The sequence below is a fragment of the Acomys minous genome, assembly GCF_964271855.1.
Source record: "Acomys minous genome assembly, chromosome: 1".
In the NCBI taxonomy this organism is placed as follows: domain Eukaryota; kingdom Metazoa; phylum Chordata; class Mammalia; order Rodentia; family Muridae; genus Acomys; species Acomys minous.
The window spans coordinates 29,857,802-29,884,173 of NC_140483.1; the positions used below are offsets into that span (position 1 = coordinate 29,857,802).

At 40.4% G+C, this 26,372-nt stretch overlaps 1 protein-coding gene across 2 annotated transcripts in view; it reads left to right on the forward strand.

Moving 5' to 3' along the window:
- PRRX1 (paired related homeobox 1) overlaps positions 1-23,357 on the forward strand; it is a 66,078-nt gene extending 42,721 nt beyond the window's left edge. Inside the window, exons 2-5 of one of the 2 annotated variants that reach the window (XM_084788984.1) lie at positions 7,242-7,417; positions 10,622-10,803; positions 14,508-14,579; positions 20,031-20,170. In XM_084788984.1, the coding sequence (XP_084645110.1) occupies positions 7,242-7,417; positions 10,622-10,803; positions 14,508-14,562 (413 nt within the window). In that variant the 3' untranslated portion in view covers positions 14,563-14,579; positions 20,031-20,170. Of the gene's footprint in view, positions 1-7,241; positions 7,418-10,621; positions 10,804-14,507; positions 14,580-20,030 lie in introns of both variants that reach the window. The other variant, XM_084788983.1, reaches the window with a different exon arrangement.
- Positions 23,358-26,372: the final 3,015 nt, after the last annotated feature.

The following is a 26,372-nucleotide window of genomic DNA, read 5'->3' on the forward strand; positions in this document are numbered from 1 at the left end:
AACATATCTTACATATGAAAATAGTAAAACTCAGAGACGTTAAGGTGTAGTATCCATTTCCCACCCTGACAAGAAAAAAATTCCAAGCTGTGAGCCACTATGTATACCTTTACTTTTCTTGTCCTTTAGGAGAAATTTTAATTTCCTTTACTTAAACATTATTTTTAAATGTCAGATTTCCTATGTTGGGCACATTAGCATCCTCCTGCCTATCATTATTTTAGTATCCAAGACAAGGGTAACCACCCAGAGGGACTTAATCTCCCCTTCAGACTCCTTTGTTTACTGGCAGACACCAAGAGTCCTTCCCTCTGTGCTTTGTTGTGATGGACAGCCAGCTCTCTGTCCGTATGGCTTCTCTTCTAGAAGCATCTCAACCTAAAATAAAAGCACGCAAGGCAATATAAGCCATGCTCTATCCTAAGAGTTCAAATACCATCCAATTATTACTATTTTTTTTAATCCAAGGAGAAGAACCTCTCAGTTTATTAGTCCTGTCCGCCCAAGAGCTGAGTTCCTTCATTAACTCTGGACAGCTCACTCATTTCAGTCTGCTCCCCTGAGTGCTTTTTCTTAAGCTTGTTTTGTTTTATTTTAATCCACTTTTAAAGTAACATTTTAAAATAATAGAAGAATCATCTTTTAAAAATGATAGCCCAGATGATATTGCCAGCTCCTATGAGGTGAAGTGAAGCCTTTCTCCAGGTGGAAACAATCTTTACAAAGGAAGAGGGTCACCAATAAGAAGCAGAAACACACCTCAACCAGAGCTCTCTGTGTAGGGAACAGTCACCTCAGGGAATACTGAAAGTTTAGAAAGCTTTTAAAATCTGATTCAGAATTTACTCTTTTCCCAGAATTTTGCCTTCCTTTATGGTTTCTTTCTTTCTTTCTTTCTTTTTTTTAAAGTCTTTTTAGAATTTCCTCAAATGCTCAGACATTAAAAAAAAAAAAGAGGAAGAAAGAAAAGTCACTGAGTAAATACTGAGTACTGTGACTTTTAGGTTTTAGACATGTGGTAACCAAATTAGTTAATGAAAATCAAATGAGCTGGGAATAATTGAATTTTCACAGCCTGTGTGTTTAGCCTTTGGCCTTCTTCTTTTTCCTGTGTTTTTAAAAACACTAACTTCTGGTGAGATTGCTTACAAAAGTTATGCATTCCTTACCTTTTTGAGTGCTGGTATTGGCTTGATATTTGGATATTTCTTTCAAAAGTGAATTTTAGGAAGAAAAGTTGGATCAGTGGAAAGCCAGGGGTTAACTAAGAGCAGAAGAGGGTCTGGGACAAACTCTATATTTCCTCAGGCTTAGTCCCTACTGGTTTTTTCAAGCTTTATGAGTCTTTTTCGCTCCCAGCCTTTCTATACACTCATCCCACTTGGTAAATCTGTACCACATCTGGAGTGACTACTGCCTTCCCCTGTAGCTCTTTTGTGATAGGCTGGCTCATTAGAGACAGGGAGCAGAGGGCAAAGAGAACAAACAGCACAGCAGCTCTGATCAGACCATTTCCAAGGAGAAATCTTGCCAGAGACAGTAGCCATGCAGCCATGTACAAATGCCTTCTCTGTGCCCCACTGACTGCTGAGGATACATTCCTGAAGGCCTCAGGCAGCCTTGAGAAGTAAGGCTTTTTTTATCTAGTCTGTTGTTTTGAAAATAAGCTAAGAAAACATTGTCATCATGGCCACAGATAATAAAGCGAAGGGCTTTAGGGAAACACAGTTATCGGTGGTTTCTAAGCTGCTACACTTACTTGCGCGGTTCCACTATTACCTGCCCCCCCCCCTCATTACAGTTAGGTGGGTCTGATCAAGGATTCTTATTTCCTATTTTGTTTGTTATTCTTTCTTCTTTTTCAATAATTCCCATAGAGAAACTGAGGGTCATGCACATATCTAAAGACATCTCTTATCAAAGAGAAGGTGCTCTACCCAAGAACTCAGTATCTAGAGTATATTGTTGTTGTTGTTGTCATTTGGTGGCACTAGGAAACAAGCCTAGAGCCTTATGCATATTCTACGCAGTCCCAGAAGAAGGCTAGAGCTATGGCATAAGACTGCATAGGAAGGTTTGTCTGTACTGGATTCTCTCAGCAGTTCTGGTCATAAAGAGACAGAGCTTGAGAGTTAAAGCACATGAAAGTGGTATGGGCTGTACTAACCGTTGTAGCAATAAGAAAATACATTTGCCTTACAGAGCTGAAAGAAAATAGAGAAGGTGAGAGATTTAAAGCAATACCATTCACGTTAAAGGTACTTCATAGCTTCTAGTGCTTTCTGTTTCAAAGAAGATTCACTGTCATGAGACAGCTAAGCTTGGAGATTGTACAGGCTGCTTGTCTTTAAAGTACCACTCAAAATATATTTCTTAAAAGACTTAGAGAGAGAGAGAGAGAGAGAGAGAGAGAGAGAGAGAGAGAGAGAGAGAGAGAGAGAGCATGGTGTATGTGTGTCTGTGCTTGTGAGTCCACAGATAGACATGAGGAGGCCAGAAGAGGGCATCAGATTCCCTGGATCTTAAGTTAGGGGTAGTTATGAGTCACTTGATGTGGGTACTGGGAACTGTAGCCCTGTGCTACTAATCGTGGAACCATCTCGCCAACACCAGCCCTTTCCCTTTTGTGTTTTTAGGACATACTTTTTCCTCTAAAGAACAATCACTCGTTAGGTATTTACATATTATTTCATAAGGCTAAGACTGATGCCTATCTAAAGGCGATCCTTTACCTACAATGGCTGAGTGCTTGTGTATTTGTCAGAGACCTAGTCTTTCTGCAGAGTGGGTGAGATTCAGTGGTAGAGGGCCATGCCAGGACCATGCTGCTGGGAAAGAATAGACACGCTGCCGACCCTGGCTTTGGTCATTAGAATAGCCAAGCTGCTCCGTTTACACTGCCAACAGTGTCTCCACTTAAGTGGTACCTGAACCACTTATCAGGGCACGAATTAGAAGGATGCTGCCCCAATTTCAGTTAAAGCTAAGCGTGCCCAAAGAAGTGCAGATGAACACCGCAGTTGTGTTTCACCACTTTTCATAGGCCTGGCAATCTAAGCAGAACAGTTTTTAGTGGCTTTTGCAATTATACTTCCTTTCAATTTTCTAAAGGTTATAGGGCCTGAACCACACAAATCCCATTAAAGTAAGTAGCTGTTGTGCAATATAAATTGCTTTGAAAACATTCTTCAATGCCCATAAAGTGATCAGCGGTCTGCACTCAAGACCCGCTTCCCTGCCACGATTTCAAGCCAGAGACAGATGACAAGCTTTGATGTGGTGGTTGGTTTCTGCTACTGAAGTTGGCATTTTATCTTCTTGCATCAGATTTCTTCCCAAATTGATGTGACTCAGGCATAGGGAACACATTTTTACTGCGATTTTTCTTCCTAAAATATATTTTTTTACTGTACCTTTAAATTACAGTGGGATGACCCTTGATCTTGGACCTCAGAGTGTCCTTCCTTCTAGATGCAGCATGACAGAAGGTCAGAGAGTGCATGGAGGGATGCAAGGTCTCAGTGCACGGAGGGGTTAGCATAGCTGCCCGGTCCTGAAGCTTGAAGGTGTTGCTTTCAAACCTTTCACCTATATTACTAACATTCCGACCCAATGGAAATGCTACTCTTCTTAGCATTTCTGTCCTGTATGTGGTCCTGATTATTTAAGCTGCTCATTCACTTTGAAGATGCTTTTCACATAAAAGATGAAGATGGAGGCCTGAGCTCCAGCATTTACAAAGGAACAAGACCCCAAGGCTTTTCCTGTGTCTAGATCTGAAGAAGACTCACCCTAAAAAAGGTTTATTTTTTGTCCTTTTGTGTTTAAAATTATCCAGAAACAAAGATGGCACTGACCTAATTAGCTGCTTTGCACTATTAAAACATAACCGAAATTCAGGAATCACTGAGCGCTTCAGGCCTCGGGGTTCCAATTCTCCCAGTCCTGTTTCTACACGATGGCGTAGATCTGACTCTTCCAACTTTTATTGTCCCCTCATCTATGCTGCCTATAGCTCTTTTATAGTAATGGCTGGACACGCAAACACAAGAAAATATCCATGTGGAAAGAACGGGACCGTAATTTTTACATAATATTTGATAAAATAATAACATATGTATGGAGGTTTTAAAAGGGATAGATCAACATGGACTGAAACTCTTGGCCCAGTTTAACACGGGGTGTAAAGTGTGAGATGTGCTTCCTAAGGCACATCAGTCTTAATGTGTCCCTTAAAATGAGAGAGCAGTATGCCCATGTGTTTCTGGGGGAAAGAGGGAAGATGGAGGTGTTCTGTTGTGTGTGAAAATAACCACAGGCATGTAAGGGAGCAACTGAAAAGGAAAGCGCAGAACGCTTGGCCTCAACAGCGACTAAAGATGAACATATGGCCATTCTGGCAGGAATAATGGCACGTGACACACTGATTCTTGTCCACAGACCTGCTTTATAATATTTTTTTATAACAGCTAGCATGATAAAACATTTCCCATGAGTAATTTTCACAGGGAGGTCCGTTTTCCTCGCGGATGCGTTCTTGTGTTCCTCTTGCACAGCATGTATACTGCCCTTTGCCCTTATGAATGGACTAGAATGAGGTGTCCTGGCCCCCATCACTTTGCTCTTCTAGGTCCCTATCCCATCTGCTAGATGAGAGGGACGGGTTAGTTCATTTCTTGCATTTTATTTGGTGCCAAGATTTTATGATTCATGATTCCAAAGTGAGACAACACCTGTCCATAAAGCCAGTTTAGTCATCTCATTAAGAAAGTAGCAATAACTACATACTTGCAGTGTATTCAAACATCAAACCTATAGAATCCATAACTACCTTATATTTACATGTGATTTTTTTTTAAACATTAAAAATGTATTCACAGCTCAGGGATATTCTGAGCTTGGTAAATCCTCATCCCTTCAGGATGCCAAAGAATGATGCCCATCCCATCAGCCAGTTGGATATTAATGCCCTTGGAGCACATATTTTGACATTAGCCTTCACTGTAGCTGTCCTAACAGAAAGGTGACACTCCTGCTGTGATAAACACTCGCTGTTGTTTTTTCCCCTTGTGTTCAACCGGAGCCCCAATTCTGATAAAGGTATTTATCACACGTTTTTCAAGTGCCCTGAATTTGTCAACTTCAGTAGTGTTTATTTATCCTCCTGCTGTGGAAGGCACTGTACCCTGTCCTGTTCTTCAATGGTAGGGAGAACTCAGGCTGTGAGCAGTGAGCAGAGACAGATGAGCTGAAGGCCTGAGGCTCCAGCTGTCTCTGCTCCCTAATCGTTGTCTCTTTCCATTTGCCTGGGGTTTTGAAGGACATTTGCCAGAGCCAGACTCTCGGGACCCTTGCTATTTGCATGTCTTTTCTCACCTTCAACATGATCTGAACTGATGTTTTCATTTGTTAAAAACAACAAGAACAGTCACTGGGAAACTTTTGCTGGAATCACTTGAGATCACTGTAGCTATTTATTCCCTGTCATAAACTGTAATCCTCCATTTCCCTGACTCCCACGTCAGGGGACTTGGTGGTTTTATAGTGGACAGTCGGTGGGATTTCAGTGAACAGTGGGAGATTTCAAAGAACTACCGAGTGATTATGTGGCAGGTTGTAGCACTAAGAACAAGACGTAAAATAGTCTTGATCTTGATCAGAGCTTGGCAGTACAAGAAGAAACAGGATTACAAAGCAGAACAAAGCATTAGGAACTCATGGTTATGCAGGAGAAAGAGTTCTGAGTGAAGAAAACTCAGAGTATTTATTTAATCTGGGGTTTTCTTTATATGACAAAAAATATTAACTTGTGGTGTGATTGGTGTCAAGTTTAGAAAAAAGTATAGAAGCTAACGACTCTTTGCACATTCACATTTAATGGAAACATGAAATTCATGATAAGGTTTCTCTCAAAGTCCCTGAAGACCAAGAGATACCAGAAGAGCTAGGCATATGGAACTTCGAACAAGAGATCTAGGGGCTGGGGGACAATAAAAATAATACAAATGCTTCCAAACAATTGAAAGGGAGGAAATTGTACATGTGAAAAGATTTTAGGTCCTACCCATTTGAATCACTGTGGTGATGTAATTGTCAGCTACTTTTTCTAATAGGGAAACAGTACCAGCCATGTTAGCTTCATTGTTCTAGGCCTGGGGAGATCTTAGAAATTAGGATTGGAATGGTTCCATCATCCAAATGAGGCTAATCTGGGAGTCTCAGCCGAGTGTGACAGAGGCTCCATCACGGAGCTGAGAGTATCCAAACCAAAGAGGATTGATGGGGCTCATGTATCCATCAGGAAATGGTGGTCAGCCACTTCTGAGAGAAATTGAGTCAGATCTTGTACATCCTACAGAAAAACTTTTTTGAATACAAGAGAAATTTCATCCTTCTTGTGGGGGAAAATTAGCCGGTGGCTTTTGTTTTTTGTTTTGTTTTGTTTTAAATTCTGGGTCTTTAACTACCAAGGAGCCTGAGGGGAAAGGAGGATCAGAGTGCAAAGAAAGTAGTCTCAGCCATTAGGTGCCTAGAGGTCTGCCCTGTGGGAGCCTCCAGTTTAACCCACACTTTGAACCCAAACGTAAATCTAAAATCGGCTCTAATTTGTTAGTTTGTGGTAACAATACTATTACAGCTGAGGTGGGTGTCCGTAAGACAACTTGATTCTTGCTAGTAGGTTTGTTGAGATGTGCTGGAAACGAAGAGCTGAGAGTTCCCTTTTGTTGAGGATGGAGCAAATATCCAACTTCCCCTAAGTCCTCAACTTTACTCCTTGTAATTTACTTTGGACTGAGCCTCTCTGGACAGCATGTGCCATAAAAGAATGTGTGCACATGGGGTGATGGTTTGATGACGATATTAGCATATCTGGTCAACCACTTGGTTTCCACAATCAATCATTCCTACCCTGGGGTTGGATAGGGGTTCTAGGACAGGCCCTTCTTATTCTATGATGGGGGCATTTTGCTCTCTGAATGATTGGCGAACCAAACCAAGATGGCTTTGGGATAATTCGGAGCAAACCCAGGATGGACCTGCGGCATATAAGGGGTTCTTAGCCCCAGCACTGAGGATTCTTAGCCTTTGCAAGAATTTGTATAAGAAAAATGGCATGTGACTCTAGTACTTTACTAAGGATGTGAGCAAAAGAAGCAATCTCTCATTATAGACAATAGTAAATATAGGCCACTCGGTACCTCTGGAGTGACCTTCATCCCTTATCGCCAATTTCATTCCAGATGATCAGTTGAACTCAGAGGAGAAGAAGAAGAGAAAGCAGCGGAGAAACAGGACAACCTTCAACAGCAGCCAGCTGCAGGCCCTGGAGCGTGTCTTTGAGCGGACACATTACCCAGATGCTTTTGTGAGAGAAGATCTTGCACGTCGGGTGAACCTTACTGAGGCCAGAGTGCAGGTAACATGCTTTGGGTGGCAGGCACCCAGTGTCCCCTGCATAGTGACACATCTCTGAAGATTGTTTATGACTACAGTCTTGTAGGGTTGGGGCAGGAGCTGATACTGATATGGGTTGCAAATATGGAGTAGGACAACAGGATTCATATCTTTCTTTTGGTTGAATGGTATTTTTAAAAAGCCAAACAAAGTGCCATTAGGAAGGGTAGACTGTGCTATAGGAAGGGGCTATCTCCTTTCCATTGTTGCAAAGTGTATACATTGGTGTTCTACACACCATCCACTGGAGGGCTTGCACCTGCACGCCAGCTCTCAATTTGAATCCTAGAGTGGCCATAGCTATTAACTCTCCCTCACCTGAGCTTTCCTCTCCAGCTTGGGGCAACATATAAGCCTTGTTCTAAGTACTCATAATTATGACTGCTGAGAGACAACTGGAGATGACTACTGAGAAATTGAGTTAAGAGCATACTTAAAGTAGATAACTTCTTATGGTCTCCAATGTCTCTGTGAAGATAAACAAGTTGAGGGAGGGTAAGGTAGTCGTGGTACCTTCAGTCAGAAGAGAAGTGTAGAAAGGTATCCCAGCTTGGGAGGCAGAGGCTTCTCCTAAAAGTTCTCCCCAAGAGACAAGAAAAAACATTGCAGTGCAAGAAAAGACATCTAAGCTCCTTCTGTGGCCCCAAAGAAATCAAGACAGAATGCTGAGGACACACCGTTGTGTTGGCAGTCAGGGCTCAGATGAGTGCTCCATAGCGACACAGCCTAGCTCCATGGTGACAACATTTGTTCCTGTTCTTTCCATGCCACCATCTTCACAGGACTGAAGTTAACCTCAGTGCACGCTGCCCCCGGCTGCTTTTCACACACTGCTATAAATTCCCTCGCTTTCCTAACCCTCTACTTCTCCTGTTTCCCCAAGCTCAGCCTGCAGTGAAATGACAGCGTTAAATGAGTAACCCACACACAGGAAAGAAAAAAGAAGAAAGGAAAGAAAGACATATATTTAGACTTTGCTCTTTTTTATATTTTCTTTTCTTTGTTATTTATTTTGATCTTTGTTTTTTTGCTTTTAAGTTTTGAGAGAGAGAGAGAGAAGAGAGAGAGAGAGAGAGAGAGAGAGAGAGAGAGAGAGAGAGAGAGAGAGAGAGAACATAAAGTTGGGTAGGTAAGGAGGATCTCAGAATAGTTGGAGGAAGGGAAATGTAAAAAAAATTAAATAAACTATTATCTGTAGTATCTTACAGTACCAATTTTAATACTCCAAAATTTAAAACAGAAACATAGATAGTACATTGTTGAAACTGGTTTAAAAAATGTAGAAGGGTAACTTTTGAGTTGAGAGATTAATCTTGTCCAGTTTCAATAATTGAGTTTCATGCATGCATACACACATGGACACATACACATACATGATGGGAGAGACAGGAAAATGTCATCTCTGTATCACCTGTGTGTCATTAAATGTCCTTGTTTATCTTCCCCTCACACTACACTACAAACCAATGACTTCTGTTGCTGTGAGCCTTTTCCTGGTTGAGTGACACAGAATTGTTCCTCTGTGACTTTACTATTTCTCCTTATGCTCCTGGCCTTTCTCACACCAAACCAATCACCTAACTCTGGGACTCCACAATCATATTTTGTCATAATGACATGTATTGTATTAAGTAATCTGTGGGCAACTCCCCTCACTGGGTGCTAAAGTTCTCTTGTATGGAGATAAGTTTTATTCACATTTGAATTTTTCATTTCTCCCCTTTTGCTCAAATGCTTATTGATCACCTATGGACTTTTGACCTGATTTGATTTGTTGGCAATAAATAAGATACTGGACATCTTTCTCTCTGAAACAGAGAGGAAAGGTATGCAAATCATCGGATAATGGTGCCATCATAAGATGACTCCCCACAGTAAAGGAAACTTTATTAATAAAGTAGAGGAAAGAATGACCCATGCTGCCCAGGGAATAGGAGGGATTGTGCCCTTATTAGCTGTACACTGTGAACCAACTATTTGTAATCATGGCAGTCACCTCTGATCAACCATGAGACAGAGAAAAAGACACATTAAATAACAGTTCGATGATCAATCACACTATAGGATAGGATAGGATAGGATAGGATATATATATATATATCCTCAATTTTAAAGTAGAAATAGTAAAACCCAATATGCGGAATTATCATGCTAAGTATAAATAATTAAAAACTAGTCTGGGTCAGTTTAAATAAGTGATGTGTTCATCTCAGATGTACAAATAAATGTCCTCCAGTTGAACTCTCAGGGTTGGTGCCTGTGCCTTTCTGCTGAAAGTTTATTTATAGAACATAAGTAGGTTTCACTGTCTGCTTCAATATGTTAGAAGTGCTAGAAACTTATAACCAGGAGCCAATGTGCAGATACATCCTTGATGGGAGAGAGATACCCCTGGAGATCTGTCCTCCGTCCGTTTGTTCTGTGGAGTCCCCATTTCACTGGACTCCCATAGGGGTTGCCAACTAATGGGGACACTCTTTGGTGGTTCTTTCTCCTCTAGTGCATCATCACTCCTCTGATGGTTTTCCCTGCATCTTTTCTATGAATGACTTTCTTCTTAATCCTTGACAGAAGGTGTGGGGGAGATAAAGTGTTTTTTTTTAATTAATGAACACAATGGAAACAGATAAAAAAAAGTCACACTTTAAAGAATCTTTAAAATGCTCTTAGAAAAACCATTATATCTATTGCCAATGAAATTCTAATTTTATTGAATATAATTGTAACAAGGTTTATACCCTACATTTAGTTTTATTGTGGATTATTCATAGCTCCCATCTCTGGATTCTTAATTACTAGAAGAAGCATTCTGTGGTCCCTTTGTGCTGTACCTTATACACACTAAGCTCCACCCTGAAGTGTCCCACAGACACGGAGGCTTGATTTTGAATCACACTGCCCTGGGGGAAGTTTTTTTTTTAATCAAGACAGAGTTTCTCTGTGTAGCCTTGGCTGTCCTGGATTCACTCTGTAGACCAGGCTGGCCTCAGACTCATACTGCAGGTTTAGGAAGGGTTCTAGACCCATCTTTTATCTTTCTTGGGGTGGCATTATATAGTAAAGTCAACCAAAATTTCATTCATATAACCTATTTTTTTTGTTGTTGTTGTTCTTTCTCTCCCTCTTGGCGTCTTTCCCCCCTCCCGACCTCCCAATATTATTCCAGGTGTGGTTTCAGAACCGAAGAGCCAAGTTCCGCAGGAATGAGCGAGCCATGCTGGCCAATAAAAATGCTTCCCTCCTCAAATCCTACTCAGGAGATGTGACTGCTGTGGAGCAGCCCATCGTACCTCGCCCTGCTCCCAGACCCACCGATTATCTCTCCTGGGGGACAGCCTCTCCGTACAGGTGAATGACTGGCCCACTCTCCCTTGCTCCGTTTCCGTATGCTTCTCAGCCATCCATCACTCTCATGGCTGCCTTTGCAGCTGGCTGACACTCCTTACTGGGTTAACCTCTTCAGAGACACTCAACTTGCTGGCATCCCCACATTTTTACAGGAGATTGCTAGTTGCCCCAGGAGCAGGGTTTGGGGCAGAAGAGAGAGGGGCAGCCATCAGCAATCTCCTCTTGGACTCAGGAATTCTTGCCAAGTTTGCAAAACTGGGAAAGAATACAAAAGAACAGATCCTTTGTAAACTGTGCCTAGTGCCCCCTCTTGGAACGATTCTGGAACCAATCTATCCCATTTAAGACACATTTGCTGTGTTATGATCAAGTAGGGAAACGATGTGTAATGCTCAAAGTGTAGGACTAAAGCCATTCTTCACAATAAATCTGGTTTTGAATTAAAAGGAAAGGAGGGCAGGAGGGACAGAGGAGTGAGATGAGTGAGGGAGGGAGGAGAGGAAAACTTAGCGACAGAGGAGTTCCTTTTAATCACTTTCATGGTCCTAGTACTTTGTTAGTGGGTAAGGCTTTCTTAAGATCCCCAAATGCCTTCAATTTGATTTGTAATTTCCCAATGCTTCTCTCTCTCTCTCTCTCTCTCTCTCTCTCTCTCTCTCTCTCTCTCTCCCATTGTGATATGTTTCTCTCTCTCACCCATGTGGTACGCTTTTCAAAACACACTAAACTTTTATATCAGAAAGGAACTGTTTGAGGCAGAAACTAATAGAGGCCTTTCAATCTCTGTTTGAAACTTTTACCCCCCACTCAGTGCACTGTTTAAAAAGCACAGGTTCATGCAAGCACACATAGCATTCCTGTACTTATCATATGACCAGGCTGGGGTGCCTTTCTGTAAACCTGGGAGAAACCCAGGTCAAGGGTACACATTCTGCCTGGCTGATTTCTACAGAACTATGCACATGTTCATTTTTCTCTTAAGTGACATATGTTTATTATTTTATCTTAATATTAATTCTTGACCTAAGGAGGGGTTTAAAACTGGTTACAGGAGATTGGGCCCAGATAAAGATATGAAATTCCACATTTGTGAAACACCCTACAGTCGGTAGGTGTCATTAAAGCCCACAGCCTTACCTAAATGGTCTTTCAGGTCTAAGCCAGTTCTTCAGAGAAACGTCATAAATGCCTTTAGCAGTTTTATGCACATTCCTTGTGAAATTAGCCCGAGGTAGCTCTGATATCAATGGTAGATTCTATGTCTAGGAGAATGAGAAAGACTTAATTCCTGTCCTAGGTCTCCATTAGCCCCACCCTGGCTGTCTTTGGAAGATCGGTCATGTCTGTGTTTCCTCCTTAAAACTTAGATGCTTTTCCCGTAGAACTTATTAAAAACACATTCTGGAGACTGTTGTGGAATAACATATTCTTTAATAGTTTAGATTTAATAATAGGCCTGTTTTCCCTACCACTATTAGTAGTCTGCAGATTAAGGGAACAGCTTGGGTTTTGGGTGGAGTTCAGAGTCTGGTATGCTAAGATCTCTGGTTTGAATTTGGTTGAAACCAGGAAGCATTGTTCCTTTTTCTTCCTATGTCTTCCTTGGGATTTCTACCCCCAGCTCTCAACAATCCAGATGGCTGCCATGTGGTCCCTACCCATGGAACGGAACACAGCACACTACAGAAATGGAGACAAAATTCTTCCTGAACTAGCATCAAGTTAGGCTACCTGAACCAAAGATAGACAAGCCCTAGTGTCATGTCGGCATCCAGCCGAAACTAGTAACATGGCTATTTGTGCATGCCTTTCTTGGAAATATTCTATTTTAATTGAAAAAAATATAGAAATTCTAGATACATTTCGGAAATCCACTCAAAATGTTGCCATTTTGATGTAACTAGATAGTTCATTTTATGACTAGAGTTTACTATTTTATATAGGGATAGTCTTAGTGTACATATTATTTTGTATTGTCCTTTTTTTTTTCACTTAAGACTGTATAACTTAGGACTGTTTACTTATTTTGTAGTATGCATTTATTTCTCTTATAAACAGTTTGTAAAAAGTAATTGAAGCAATATAGAACCTAAATTGTTCATATTGTGTATGAAGAATAAATTAATATCCAATATAAGTAGAAAAACAAAAGTTTAAGGCAACAATTTAATCAGTGATATATTTCTTTGACCTAATGTTGACTGAAGTGTTTATAATTTGGTTACTTTCTGAAAGTGGCAAAAGCTATTCTGTTACTTGGGGGTTTTTTCTTCTATGTTTAGAATAAAACATACTATGATTTTATATTTTGAAACTTGCTAGGAAACATAATTGTTCTTAAGGAAATAAAAAAGAAGAACAAGCGATAAAAGCGAAGGAAACTATAGACTTTGTTGTTCCTATTGGTACCGCTGTGTCAAGCTAGTTACCTCACACGTTATACTCATTAAAAGGCACTTCTCTTGGTCAACCTTTAGAGCACTACTGTGTCACAGCTCTGGCCTTGCCCTGGTTCAAAACAAGAGGAGACAGAACACTTCCAGGTTTAAGTCTTCAGCAAGCAGAGTTAGAACAGTACTTCTGGGCCCAGTTTCTACCCAACACATTGGGCCACACGTTCAGCCTACCGTATTCAAATTTACCATTGTGTTGTGTTGGAAGTACTAAAAATTATAAGACTGGAAACCTATCTAAACTCTCCTTCTTGGTTCAAGCACTCTTTCTTGAGCAGTAAAACCTGTCTGCAGCTGAGGTCTCCATCCTGGGGTGTGGGCATCCAGTGCGATGGCTGATGTCATTATATCATGAAACCCAGGGACACTGAGTAGACACTTTTGTCAGAGAAAATATCCATATCTCATCTCTGGAAGAAGAAGAGGAAGCAAAGTCATAAAAGTAGTCATTTTCCTACAGTCACAATCTTAAACTGGGAAGTAACTGATTCCCCCCGCCCCCCTATATTTTTCTTTTTTCTTTTTTTCTGGATATCTTTGACATTGAGTGTAAAGATCATATAACATATCATGTGGACTGGGAAGGATTTTAGAAGGAGATTAATAGTTACATGACAACGAAGGATAGAAACTAGGATTTTTTTCAGGCAAACTAGGACATTTGGTTCACTCTACTTGAAGCTTACCACGACATCACTCATTCTCTTGGGCACATCAGATGATGACGTCAGATAGGCAACCAAGGGTCAGAGGAAGCAAAACATTTGCCAGGGTGCAAACTACTTTCCTGGCAGAAGTTGTTATTTATTTACATGTAGCTAATTGAAGCAAGTTTGTCTTGGGGACATAAAGCCACTTCTTAGGTGAGAATTATTTTCTTTAAGTGAATTATGAGAGTGAAAATGCACACAAACACTGAAATTATCAAGACCCACTAACCTTGCAGTGTTATGCATCTTGGGTAGCAATGATCAACTAAATCCTATACTATTCTGAGATGAAGTAGCCAAGATACCCTTCCCCAGACACTGCTGTTCCTATGAAAGGTAGATAGGGAGTGGCTTGGCTCTTTAGTTCTGGTCAGGCATGCCATGTGCAGAGGGAGGGCTGGACTTGAAACTAGTGGCGAGGCAAAGGGAGGCTGACTGCTCTTGCACAGTGTCCCTCCCCGCCGTTCGTCTTGGTCATGGTGCTGCTGACATCTGCTCAATGCATTTGGCTCATTTCTCCCTTTCACACTTTCAAAAATAGATCTTCGTCCCTCCCAAGATGTTGTTTACACGAGGGACTTCATAACGGATTCTAACGGAAGACCCTGAAAAGGTAACTTGTCAGATGGGGAGGAGGGGGGGTGCTTTTTGGGGTAGGGCTTAAGGGGGAATTAGGTTTTTGTTTTTGTTTTTGTCTTTGTTTTTTTTTTTTTTTTTTTTTTAAAGAAATTAGGGTTTACATCCTAGAAATGTAAGCAGTGGAGGTCACCAAGTGGGAAATTAGAAGTCAGAAATGTAAGGATGGAGTGTAAGGGTCTAAGGCAGCCTCCCTCCAGCACTGTTATGGTCAGGGATCACTGGACTGCTCTTCTGGAGACCGATCTATTAAGTCTAGAGTAGGGCTGGGATTCGGCATCTCTTCATAGTTCCACTGTGAAGTGATTCCCACGGTGGTCACATTTACAGACTCCGACAAGCATGGCTTTAGATACCCAGAGTATGAGCAGGGGGTCTGACTATGCTACTGCCCCGCTTCTGTTGCTTCTCAAGCCAATACCATAGTTGACTTATTGTGTGGCTTTGTATTCAAATTTTGAGCTAGACATACTTTCCTTATTGTATGTCTCACAGGGAATTTAGGACCTAGGGCTAAACAATATGGTGTACTCAGTAGTGAAAAAGAAAGAAAGAAAGAGAGAAAGAGAGACAAAAGATCTGGTGGCAATATAAATATATTTCTAGAAAGAGAAATTAAACATTGTAGAAGGATCACAGAATGTACAATGGAAATTAAAGCCTACCCAATGAAATGTGGTCCCACATGTCCACTTAGGAAACAAATATATATATAAATTCAACTTACAAATTTTAACCGCAAGTAAGAAATGATGATTTACACACGCACACTTCCTATGGGATCCCAGTTTAGATGCAAATTTCCCCAGGAAAACTGAAATTTAATTTTCTTTGATAAGACAAATATGCCTCCAGTGTTCTTGCATTGGCAAGAGAACAAACCAAAGAGATGGTCTCCGACCCCTGTATTTTAGGGTCCAGAAAACTGCAAACTTGAGTCTCTGAAGGACAATGTGGAGTGGGTGGAAACCTGCATTCTAAGGGCCACATACATGCTTCTCAGGCTGCTTGAGGCATCTTTAGGATAATGTTTTAAGCAGCTTGTCATCACTTATTCAAAAAGGCTGAACAACAACAACAAAATAGCATTAAAGACAAACTTCAAGCGTTATTTTTCTCCTCCGTTGCTTTGTGATTTATAGGACTGACACTATGGGCTAGGGTTAGGAATCAAACCTCTGGAGTATTTGCTATAAGTCCTTGGGACTGGCAATTATTTTCACTCAGTTTTCCTTAAAACCACCTTTCGGAGCCAGTTGAATTGGTCACCGGTGACCTGTCTCCAGAGGAAGCAATTCTCGGCTTCCTCTGCTACCCTGGCAGCAGGGCTAGCATTCTGCTGGGGAGCATCTGCTTGGAATTTCCAAATAAGGCTGTGGGAAAGCTTCCTGCTTCCCGAAATGTGTCAGCTCTGTGAAGTCCCACGGCAGACTTGATGAGTCAGCAGATGGAAGACAAGCGTTTCTTTCTCACCCCTAATGTCTCCATGTGCTTTATTTGGCAATGCCGTTTCGTGGTTACAGATACAGAGAGCTTTGTTAAAAATGCAATAGAAATGGTACATTAGCCCAACCTTTTAAAACTCAGTCCCAGGACTCAGCTCTTAATGTGCTCCCTGTTTACAGGAATAAGGGATTCTTACTCAGTGGGAAACTAAGCACTTGAATGTCTGTTGACCAGGCTCTTGGTGGTCGCCCTGTGCTTAACTGATACGCATCGCTGAGTCTCTGTCTTTTTAAATTTTTTTTTAAACTCCAGGAAGTTTCATTCTGTGTAGGAACAAGTGGTAATTTTACACAGGCTGAAAGACCCATTAATTCATTGAAATCAATTAATTACCACTGTAGGTGCCTCTCTGGTGGGAAGAGATTCCAGGGCTCTTTCGTTTCCTAAAGCTGAGTCTTAAAAGTTTCCATGACATAGAAAACAGGTGGTCAGGAACAGTCTGTCAGGTTGGCAGCCGTTCAGAGCTCTCCCGCATCTGTTGTCACTTAAGCAAGCGAGCCTTCCACCTTCCAATGCTGTGTTTAAGGCATGACTAAGCAACTCTTTGGACACCCAGCAATTAATGCTTTTCTGACTGGTAACGAGTCTTGTTTGTCATGGGTATTCCAGAAAGCTGCCCACTGCTTGCCTGCATTGCTCTTAGCCTGAGCTGTAAAAACAGACCCATGTCAAACACCCAAAGGGAAAATGTATAAAATATCCCTGAAAGTTTGATTTCTGGGATTATCTTAGACATTTTATTAAGAGGTAGAGAGTGGAGATGGTGTCCGAGCTTTATAGCCTACATAATCAGCTACCGACTGTTGCTGTAATACATTAGCTCAATCTTTGAAAGCTTGTGACTTTTGCATTTATCAAGAGAAAGTGGTGTCATTTACCAACCCCCCCCCCCATGGAAGTTCAAACTTCATTCGTTAATGCCCACTGCTTTCTTAATTTGTGGCCATATAACTTGAGGGACACCATATAATATTTCCACTGCTAGAGTGTTGCTGTCATCATAGCCGTACCACGGAGTGCAAAAGGACAGTGTTCTCTGCTGAGCACGTGTAGGCAGCCACTGGAATGCCTCGGTGACTATCCAGTCTCCTGTGCAAGAGACTATCCTAATTCTCATTCATTTGGTTTTGAGTGCGAGAGTGGATCAATCCTTTTTACTTCCTGTCAACCTTCCTTAGACAGAAACTCTGTATTTCTAGGAGATGGGTTACCATAGTAAATAGTAAGGCCATAACATCAGAGAAGGTAGAGAATAGACAATGAGATAAGTGTAGCTAAAAGTATGTGCTATGGACAGAACTGATATCAACACTACAGTAGACAATAGTAACAATAATTTCAGAAAATTAACACATTTTCCTCAAAGTTCCAGTCCCTCCTTCCAGTGAGGAAATAGAAAATTTTGGTTATCAAAGAAAAAAAAATGGATTTCTACCAATTAGGACCTTGCTGTTAAGACTCTCAAAGGATGAGGAACAGCTCTCTTAGAAACTTGGGCCAAGTATATAAAAACAAAATTACTCCACAACAATCTATAATTTACTATTGGTCACTATTTTCTTTGAGTTCTCTTGTGAAGTTTTTGCCTTGTATATTCAGAAGTCACGTAATTTCCTTCTCATATTTGACAAATGATATAAACACCTTGTAACTCCATCTTCTGTTCCATGTGTTTAAAGTGCTAATAGCTGTGGGCCATCTTTAGGACTTGATATTGGGAACCTGGTTGGGAATGGCTAATTTTCTTTTTCAGTAATCCATGTCTTAGGTACATTCCCCACATCTGGCTATATCTTTTTCTTAGCTACTAAATTTTGAGTGTTTGGTATGTCCTGGAAAATTCTGAACTATGGATTTTGGGTTTTGCATTGGGTGCTGGTGGGATGTTAGATAGAAGCATGCAATTCCTCTGGATAGTGACTGATATCTATTTGGCTTTTGTCCTGTCTTACTGGGTGGTTGTCTTGTTCCTTGATAGTTGAAGCCTGCCTTAACTATGGACTCCTCTGTCTCCTGAATGGACAGTGATTTTTAAAAAAAAATCAGTTTGTTTTATTAAGCTTTTAAGTACTTGTGTATTTTTTTTACTGTGAAAAGAATATGCAATGATTATGCCCTTGTGTACCATACCACATCCTTCTGTCTTTGTTCCTTCCATTAAGATAACTCATTTGACAGAAAGGACTAGTTCTCAAGAATAAATTAATTCTTCTTAGAAATCACTACAGCAGGCCTATAGATGTCAGGGACACAGAGCATAGGTCAGTTTAACCTACAGCTGTTTATCCAGTAAACGGTTTATTGAGTACCAGACACGTGCTGGATGCGGTGTCGGGTCTACCTGAAGACACAGCGGTGAAGAAAGCAGATGTGGTGACCTGTGAAGCTAGTTAGTCACTAAAAGTGAAATAAGTGAGTAAAGCAAAAGCACAGGGTGTTACAGGAGAAGCCAGGCATGTCTGGGGTGAGACCCTTAAGACCACCTACCCAGAAATGATTGGGAAGAGTTAAAGCTAGAAAAAAAATGTTGAGTTCTTTGTGAACCTGAGTCTTTTTCTTCCACTGTGATGTAGACTTTGTTCTCATAGTCACTTATATCCATGCCAGAAAGCTTTTAAAAGTTTTGTCTCATAGAAGGACTAAGTGATCTGAAACAGTATATTTCTTTAACTCGATTTTTTTTCCCTCAGTAAGTGCTAGAATTGGAGCAGAACTAGGCTACCGTGAGTCTTACCTCTGATCTTGACTCTGTGCTGTCCCAGATAAATAGCCACGATCTCTTCCCTCTAGCTTTAAGTTCTCCTTCTTTCTGATCTTGTCATCCAATCTCAGAACCACAGACTCCTGTGTGGCTGACAAAATTCCACTGGAATGCAGGCAGCAGCAAAGCATATGTCAGTCCATTTCTAAGTCCCCTCCCAGCTCTCTGTTGAAAGGAATTTTACTAATCTTAGAAACAGCTAAAGACATTTTATTTAGTTCAGAAGATCTCATTTTAACCATTTCACATAGAGTAAGAGATGATTTGCATCCACATCTACACACCGTCTTCTACCCCTTTAAAAGAGACTCATGGAAGCAACGAATAGAAACCCACTAATGATGAATCCTTGCCTAGGTCTTAGTGACAGTTTATGACAATTAAAACCAGCTCCATGTTTCTCTCAACACTATAGACAGTGAGAAGCAGTTGCATCTGAAGTCAAGAATGGTAAAACTGTAACTTGGGAAGTTTATTTGGATGTTTTAGATACTTCCAGAGTAACTCACCCTAATGGTGGTGTGTGCTAGTCAAACACTTTTGAGAAGTTATAAAACTCAAGACCCATTGACAGGAAAGTCTTGGGCTGACAATGCTTGTTACTCTCATTCAAGGAATCATGCCAGAGGAGTATGTTGGGTTGTTTAAGGGATTCTCCAAACACATCACTTCTTATGGTATTTTTGATTCTCTAAAATGCATTGGAATTCAGGTCAGTTACCTAGAATGAAGTAGCAAAATTCTTTCCATCCACTGTCACATGCTTGCTGCTCTTCTTCCCTGGTTCCGCAGGCTCTCTGGTACAGGTGGAAAGGATTAGGCTCTGTTCTAGCCAGCTAACGGAACTCCTGCTATTGGACTTGAGCAGTCTCCTCGTACCTCAGAAATAAACCATTACGCACTGTGTCCAACACAGCAAATACCTCTTCCTCCCCTGTCTCGATGTCCTCTGCTTCATGATGCCCTATAAAAAGATGGCCACCCTTTTCCAAGGACCTTAGACTAATTGAAACCTGGGGCCATACAAGACCTCAGAGGTCCTCTCTTCACCCCACTGTCCTGCCTGCCCCTGTCCTGAGAGTATATTACCCAGGGCACGGACTTGCAGCTTTGTGAAACTAATGCCTGATATTCTCCCTGCTCTCTCCTTTGTCCCTACAGCGCCATGGCTACTTATTCTGCCACATGTGCCAACAATAGCCCTGCACAGGGTATCAACATGGCCAACAGCATTGCCAACCTGAGACTGAAGGCCAAGGAATATAGTTTACAGAGGAACCAAGTGCCAACAGTCAACTGAGGAAAAAAAATAATTAAACAGGCCTAAGAAGAAATCAAAAACCATAAGACACCTATCCTGTTCTGTCATTTCTTCATCCGCTGGAAAAAAAAAATAAGAGCAAAATCAAACAAAGCCAGAACTAAAATATTGGGACCATGGCGGAGAAAAGCAGGAGAGGAACAAAGTGAAAATTAGTTAACAATTGTTTCTTCTTCCTCTCGGAAACCATCACCAGTTGCTTCTATATGTGTTTATTTTATTTTCCTTCTGTCCATGCTTTGCTAAGTATACTCCAGGTTTCTTCAGTTAGGCTCAGCCCACCCATTCCTATAATTGTGTGAGAATAAAAAAAAAAAATCTGAAGCAGCCAAAGAAACACATATACATATATGTTTTTATATATGTATATATGTGAAAGATCCCTTCTCGGTAACCTGTTTGACCTCAGTGCCTTACTCTCTCTCCTTCCAAGTCTCTCTAGGGGATTTTGAAAATCCAAAGTCTTTCTGAAGAATCTGTATTATTGTGTTCATGTCTTTTGGTCATGGTAAGGTTTTTCTATCGGCTACAGGAAAAAGAAATGCACACATGTTCTGGTCACTGACCTGTCTGATCGGTGTGGTTGTCCATGCCTGGTGAACTCTAAGCTCTAAAATCTAGATTATAGTGTCACCATCAACACCACTCCTCACCTGATTCAAACAATAAACCATCCTAAGTTAAAGATATTTGTTGTTTTTGAACAGCTGCTGTCATGCATTCTTTGGAAGAAGAAACAATTTTGGCTTTAAAAATGGAGAGAATATTTTTTGTAGGAAACAAATATTGAATTGTGAAAGGCATAGCCTATATCTCTTTAGTGCCTTAAGGGATGGCCAGATACACACTCCACATATATATTTTTATATATTAAATATAAAGTATTCAAAGCTTGAGTTTGCAGTTTCCCAAACACTATATAAAAGCAAACTTTACATCATCACCACTGTCCTTACCTACACAGTAATGATACATTAATGTGGCATCTTGCTGTTTTTCATACTCTATACAAAATTCTCATTAAGGTCGGGGAGCAATTAGCCAGGCTGCTGTTTGAGAACAGCTTTCATTTTCACATTAGGGCTCTAATAAAATTAAGAATTACTTGATACTATAAAAATGACCTTGAGTTTGAAGCTTGAGGTCAAGTACAAAGTCTGTGTCATCTGATCTATCACAGGAAACATACAGAAGTCTGTGTGGGGGGTGGTGCGTAGCCATTGCTCTTTCTCCACTCCACCAGAGTATGAAAGACAATAACATATTTAAGTGAAGTGATTAAAGGTTTCTCTAAATTTCAGAAAAAGAGAACAATTATACTTGTATATTTTAGTGGTTTTGAAATGAGGTTTAGTATCTAGGGTGGGAGGCATAGCTGGTATTTCTTTGTTTCTCTTTGTTCCCAGCTATGCTTTGGCAATTTTCCTGGTGGACTTGACCAAACCATGTTACCATACTGTGTCTAGTTTACCTGTTTGTAAAATAGGTTTAAGAGTTCTTACCTACCTCACAGGGATGTTGTGAGGCTATGTCCATTTGCTTGCTTGTCCTTCCTTCCTTCCTTCCTTCTTTCCTTCCTTCCTTCCTCCTCTCCTTCCTTCTTTCCATCATTCTTTGTTTTTCCAGCACTTTGTAGCTGTGAGAGGAAAGGGACTTTAAGAGCATACAATGTTCATGGACTAACAACGTATCTGAGGTATCTGAAAGCTTCGATTTCTAGCAAGGAAATGGTATCTGGCTGTACATACATATAACCTCGTATTTGGAAATGATAAATAGGTTTATATTTTCAGATATCTCAACAATCACATCATTTGACCAAAGAATAATTTAAGGCACAAAGTATAGAGATATTCTTAACTTATATCCTCATCAACAGCTTGATTTTCATTACCATAGTTCTCAGTGAATAAAAAGCTTCAGATTGATTTTGGCCAAATATGTCAACTTTGTAATATGAGCGACAGGCAAAGTACTTGGGGTATAAGATGCACTTTTAGCACACATTTGTATTTTGCTTGGCATATCTGGTTGAGTTAATGGCGATTTTTTTTCAGTCTAACAGCCACCGATCTGAAAATATATTTCAAGTGGTTTTGTACTTTGTTTAATAATAATAATAAGGCCATCTTGTGTCCTTTGATCTCCTAAAGTGATTCCTTCTCAGTAACTACTATTAAAACATTTCTTTCAGAATAGCTTATATGTTCTGGCTTAACACACATCACTTGGTTTTAAGGAGTCTTTCCACTCATGTATTTGTCTCGTTGATTGCTGTTTACTATCAAGTTTCAAAGGAACAGAACATCCTTATTGTAAAACCTGTCTTTGATTTGTAAGTGAGTACAAGTCCAAGAGACTAGTAAACTTTGGTAATTTAGAGTTTGCAGAGAATAGCTAAAAGATTTTGATTATAGGCAAGGAACAGAAATTATAAAGGAAAAGGTTTTTCTAAGGAGGGAAGAATCTTGGAAGAGAGTCGTATAAGAAAGTTGTTTGAAGTCATCGGAAACCTTCATCCTGACATCCATTTCCTGTGGACATCGAAAAAGCTTGATCTCATAAACTCAAAGGAGGAAGTGGGAGGGCTTGTCTGATGTTTTATATAAGCAGTTTCTCAGAATTTCATGGAATAACCCATGGAAGTTAGTCATAGGAATGCCTGTTGCTGGTGGACCCATACCACAACATCTTTAGCTGAGCACTTGTCAGGAAATACACCAGAAACACTAGCACTCAATCGTGGTCATTTATGATCCACTTTAAAAAGGAACATAAGTTTAACAAGTGATTTGGAGGATTAGATTTGCAGCTTGTAAGTCAATTGTCAGAGGAATGTCTCAGTGCCAGACTCAAGGCCCACACCTATTGCTCTCCACCAATATATGCAGATGAAGGCATTAGAACTATCATTGTCCACAAGCCCTTCCCAAACAAGAGGCCAATTAGTAGAGTACTTGGCAGGTTAAATTAAACCAGAAGTAACGACCTAATTACAAAAAAAGAGACTGACATATGGTAATAAAGATCTCATAAGAAATGTAATATGTAAATTATATCTTGCTTTATGGTGTAAAATATACATTGTTTGTGTTAGAATAGAAATGATTTCTTTTCAATAAAATGAAAGACAGATACTACAATGTCTTCTGTTATAATACACTGGACTCTGGTGATTACTTTTTCTTTGAACTTCCAAAGCACAGAACTGCTTGGATTCAAGATGGCATTAAGAATCATGAAGGTAAGAATGGCTTATAAGAAAAAGAACTTTCATTAGAGTGTGATGTTATAACTAATCCATGTAACTAGTCCACCAACCAGTCCAGCTGGTCAGTTATTGGGGGGCCGAGGGGGGTCGCAACCTGTATTTAAAGATATGGGCGAGAGAGACGCAGAGCTCAAGCGAACAGTTGCTTGTCAAGAGCCGTTTATTGAAGGTAATGGCAGGCTTTTTAAAACCTGCTTTAGGGAGGGCGGGGGTACGCAAGGAGAGTAGTGGAAAAGTACAAAATCTTCTGGGGTTGAGCCCCGGGAACATTTGCAAGGGGAGGGGTCTTCCAGGTGAGACAAAGCAGGATGTCTCTGTGGTTATCTCAGGATCGCTCTCTTCTCAGGACTAAGCCGGATGCCTTGCATGCCTAATGAGTGGCCCAGCAGGATGTTTGCTGCAAATGCTGAATGGGTGAGGGTCGGCCTCAGGCCGTTTGGTCCCTGGCAATGTTATATCTTATAAAAAGAAAATCTATTACCATTCAAAAAGCAAAAATAGTGGGAGGAAGAAGGAATATCTGTGAAATACAATATAATGCAAAGATCAGGGCAGAATTTCTGATAAAAATTTGGCAATTTTACCAATGCCTTTAGCATCCACAGTACTAGAAATGACATGACAAGCATTCTGTATGTAAGGCACAACCTTTTATTTTAATAATACCAAAATGAAGCATTTTAAGCAACCATTGTGCATGCCGTGGGTGTGTAACAATAAAGAGAAAAGAAAGACCACATTATGAGAAATAAGTTGTTTTTGTGCCAATTAATATCTGGTTAAAAAGGAAACGTCTACAAGTTTATGCAACAATTCAAGAAAATCAATTAATAGTTATTAAACAAATAGAGCAGATAGAATAACTCAAGGAGAGGAAGAAAGAAAACACTGAGCTAGAGTGGGACAAGAGGATTTTGGTTTGAAGAAACAATGTCAGGGAGAGAGGAAGAAGAGGCCGCTATGGGAGAGAAGAAGAAATGAGGTAACAGACATAAGGAATTTGGATTCACGGGAAGATGGGTTTTCATGGGTAGAATGGAGAGTTTATCTTAAAACTAAGTAGAAAAAAGACTGGCATTTGATATTGACCTTCAGTTTTCAGATGAAAGATAAAAACCTTTCTTCAGCCAGGCATGGTGGCACACGCCTTGAATCCCAGAGACAGAGGCAGGTGGATCACTGTGGATTTGAGGCCAGCCTGGTCTACAAAGCAAGTCCAGTAAAGCCAAGCCTAAGATGGAAAAACTCTGTCTTGAAAAACAAACAAACAAAAAACAAAAACAAAAAAACCCTTTTCTTCAGGCCATAGAGATCCATAAAAGGGTTTGAAATAGGCAGAGTGCGGGACTTGCCATTTTGTCAGGACACTTCTTGCAAAAGGGAAAAGATATATGAGGAACATAGAGGTGACATATGAAGATTTAAAAACAGATTATAAAGAAGGAGAGTCTTCCAAGGAGAGAGTCACTAAGGTTCCCTAGCAAGAAAAGAGTTGAAGACAACGGTGACTGAATCCTGATGACTCAGCAAGTCATTGATTAAAAACTCATAAAAATTAAAAAAAAAAAAAAGGTGAGGTCCAGTCACTGAGAAAGATGACTGCAGTCTTAGTTATACTGATAAACTAGCAACTCCGAATGGAAGCTCCCAGTGAGCAAGGACTGAAAGTGGGACTCACTGTAAAGGTCGGGGGGGGGGGTAGCCAGATGTTTAAAATGACAATTGGGTGTACAAATATGAACAAGGTTTTCAAGATGAGGAACTTGGCCTGCAGTAAATAATTCATTTTGATGAATGGCTTTTGGAAGTAGTTTCAACACAGGGATAAGTATTGTGCTTTAAAGAACTGCTACAGTCCAGAAGAGGTCTACGGAGGTCTAATTCTAGGAATCTGTTTGAGGGAAATCAAAACCTGTTTATTATCTGAGAGTTAAGACAAGGCATGGTTTAATCCTTGACCATCAGGAAAACACATGAAAACTACATGGAGGCACCATCTCCTGTCAGTGACAAGAAAACAAGCAACAACTGCTGACGAGAAGCCTTGGTGGGGAGGGTGGAAATCAATATGGAGTCTCCTCAAAAACCTAAAAAGAAAACTTCCATATCAACTACAGTAAACGTATAATTTGTAGTAACCAGGACATGGAATTATCCTGGATGCTCACCAATAGATGGATGAGTTTGAAAGATGTAATATGTACATAGTGGAGTTCTCATCTACAATGAAGGATGAAATTATGTCATTTGTAGGAAACTAGGTGGAGCTGGAGACCATTTTGAACAAAATAGTCTTGCGTGTTTTCTCTTATGTGTCACCACTCTAGAGGCGGTGGGACCTGTGAGAACGGAGCAGACCACAGTTCTGCAATAGTCAGATTCATCCAGAGCCCCAGACAGCTTATACCCTGAGGGTTAAGAATGGTCACCTGAGTGAAGTTCTCATGAGTTCAAGCTGCTGACAGCCACAAGGACAAGCTTCATGTAGCAAACTCATGTTTTTTCCATAGAGGCACATAAAGGATAATGTAAAAATGCCCATAGAGGCATATAAAGAATAATGTAAACATTTAATTAAACGACAACAGCAAGAAATCATAAGTAATCTGAAGTAAACTAACTCCTATCTGTTACATCTGAAAACAGGGAAAAAAAAAACATCCTAAGAACAATTCTGTGTTTTGAAGAAATTGAGGTCATAAGGCCCTTATCTTGTTTTCTTGGCGTGTTCTCACAAGCACTCAAAATTCTCCTCAGATGACCCAATATGGAATATATATCTCACATCTCTCATATGTAGAACCGAAATTTAATGAGATGTGGCTGCATGACCCTATTCATAGGGAGATGTGAACAAACAAAGCTTCTGCAGAGCTACCTGAAGCTGCTCACAGGGAAGCTATAGGCATAT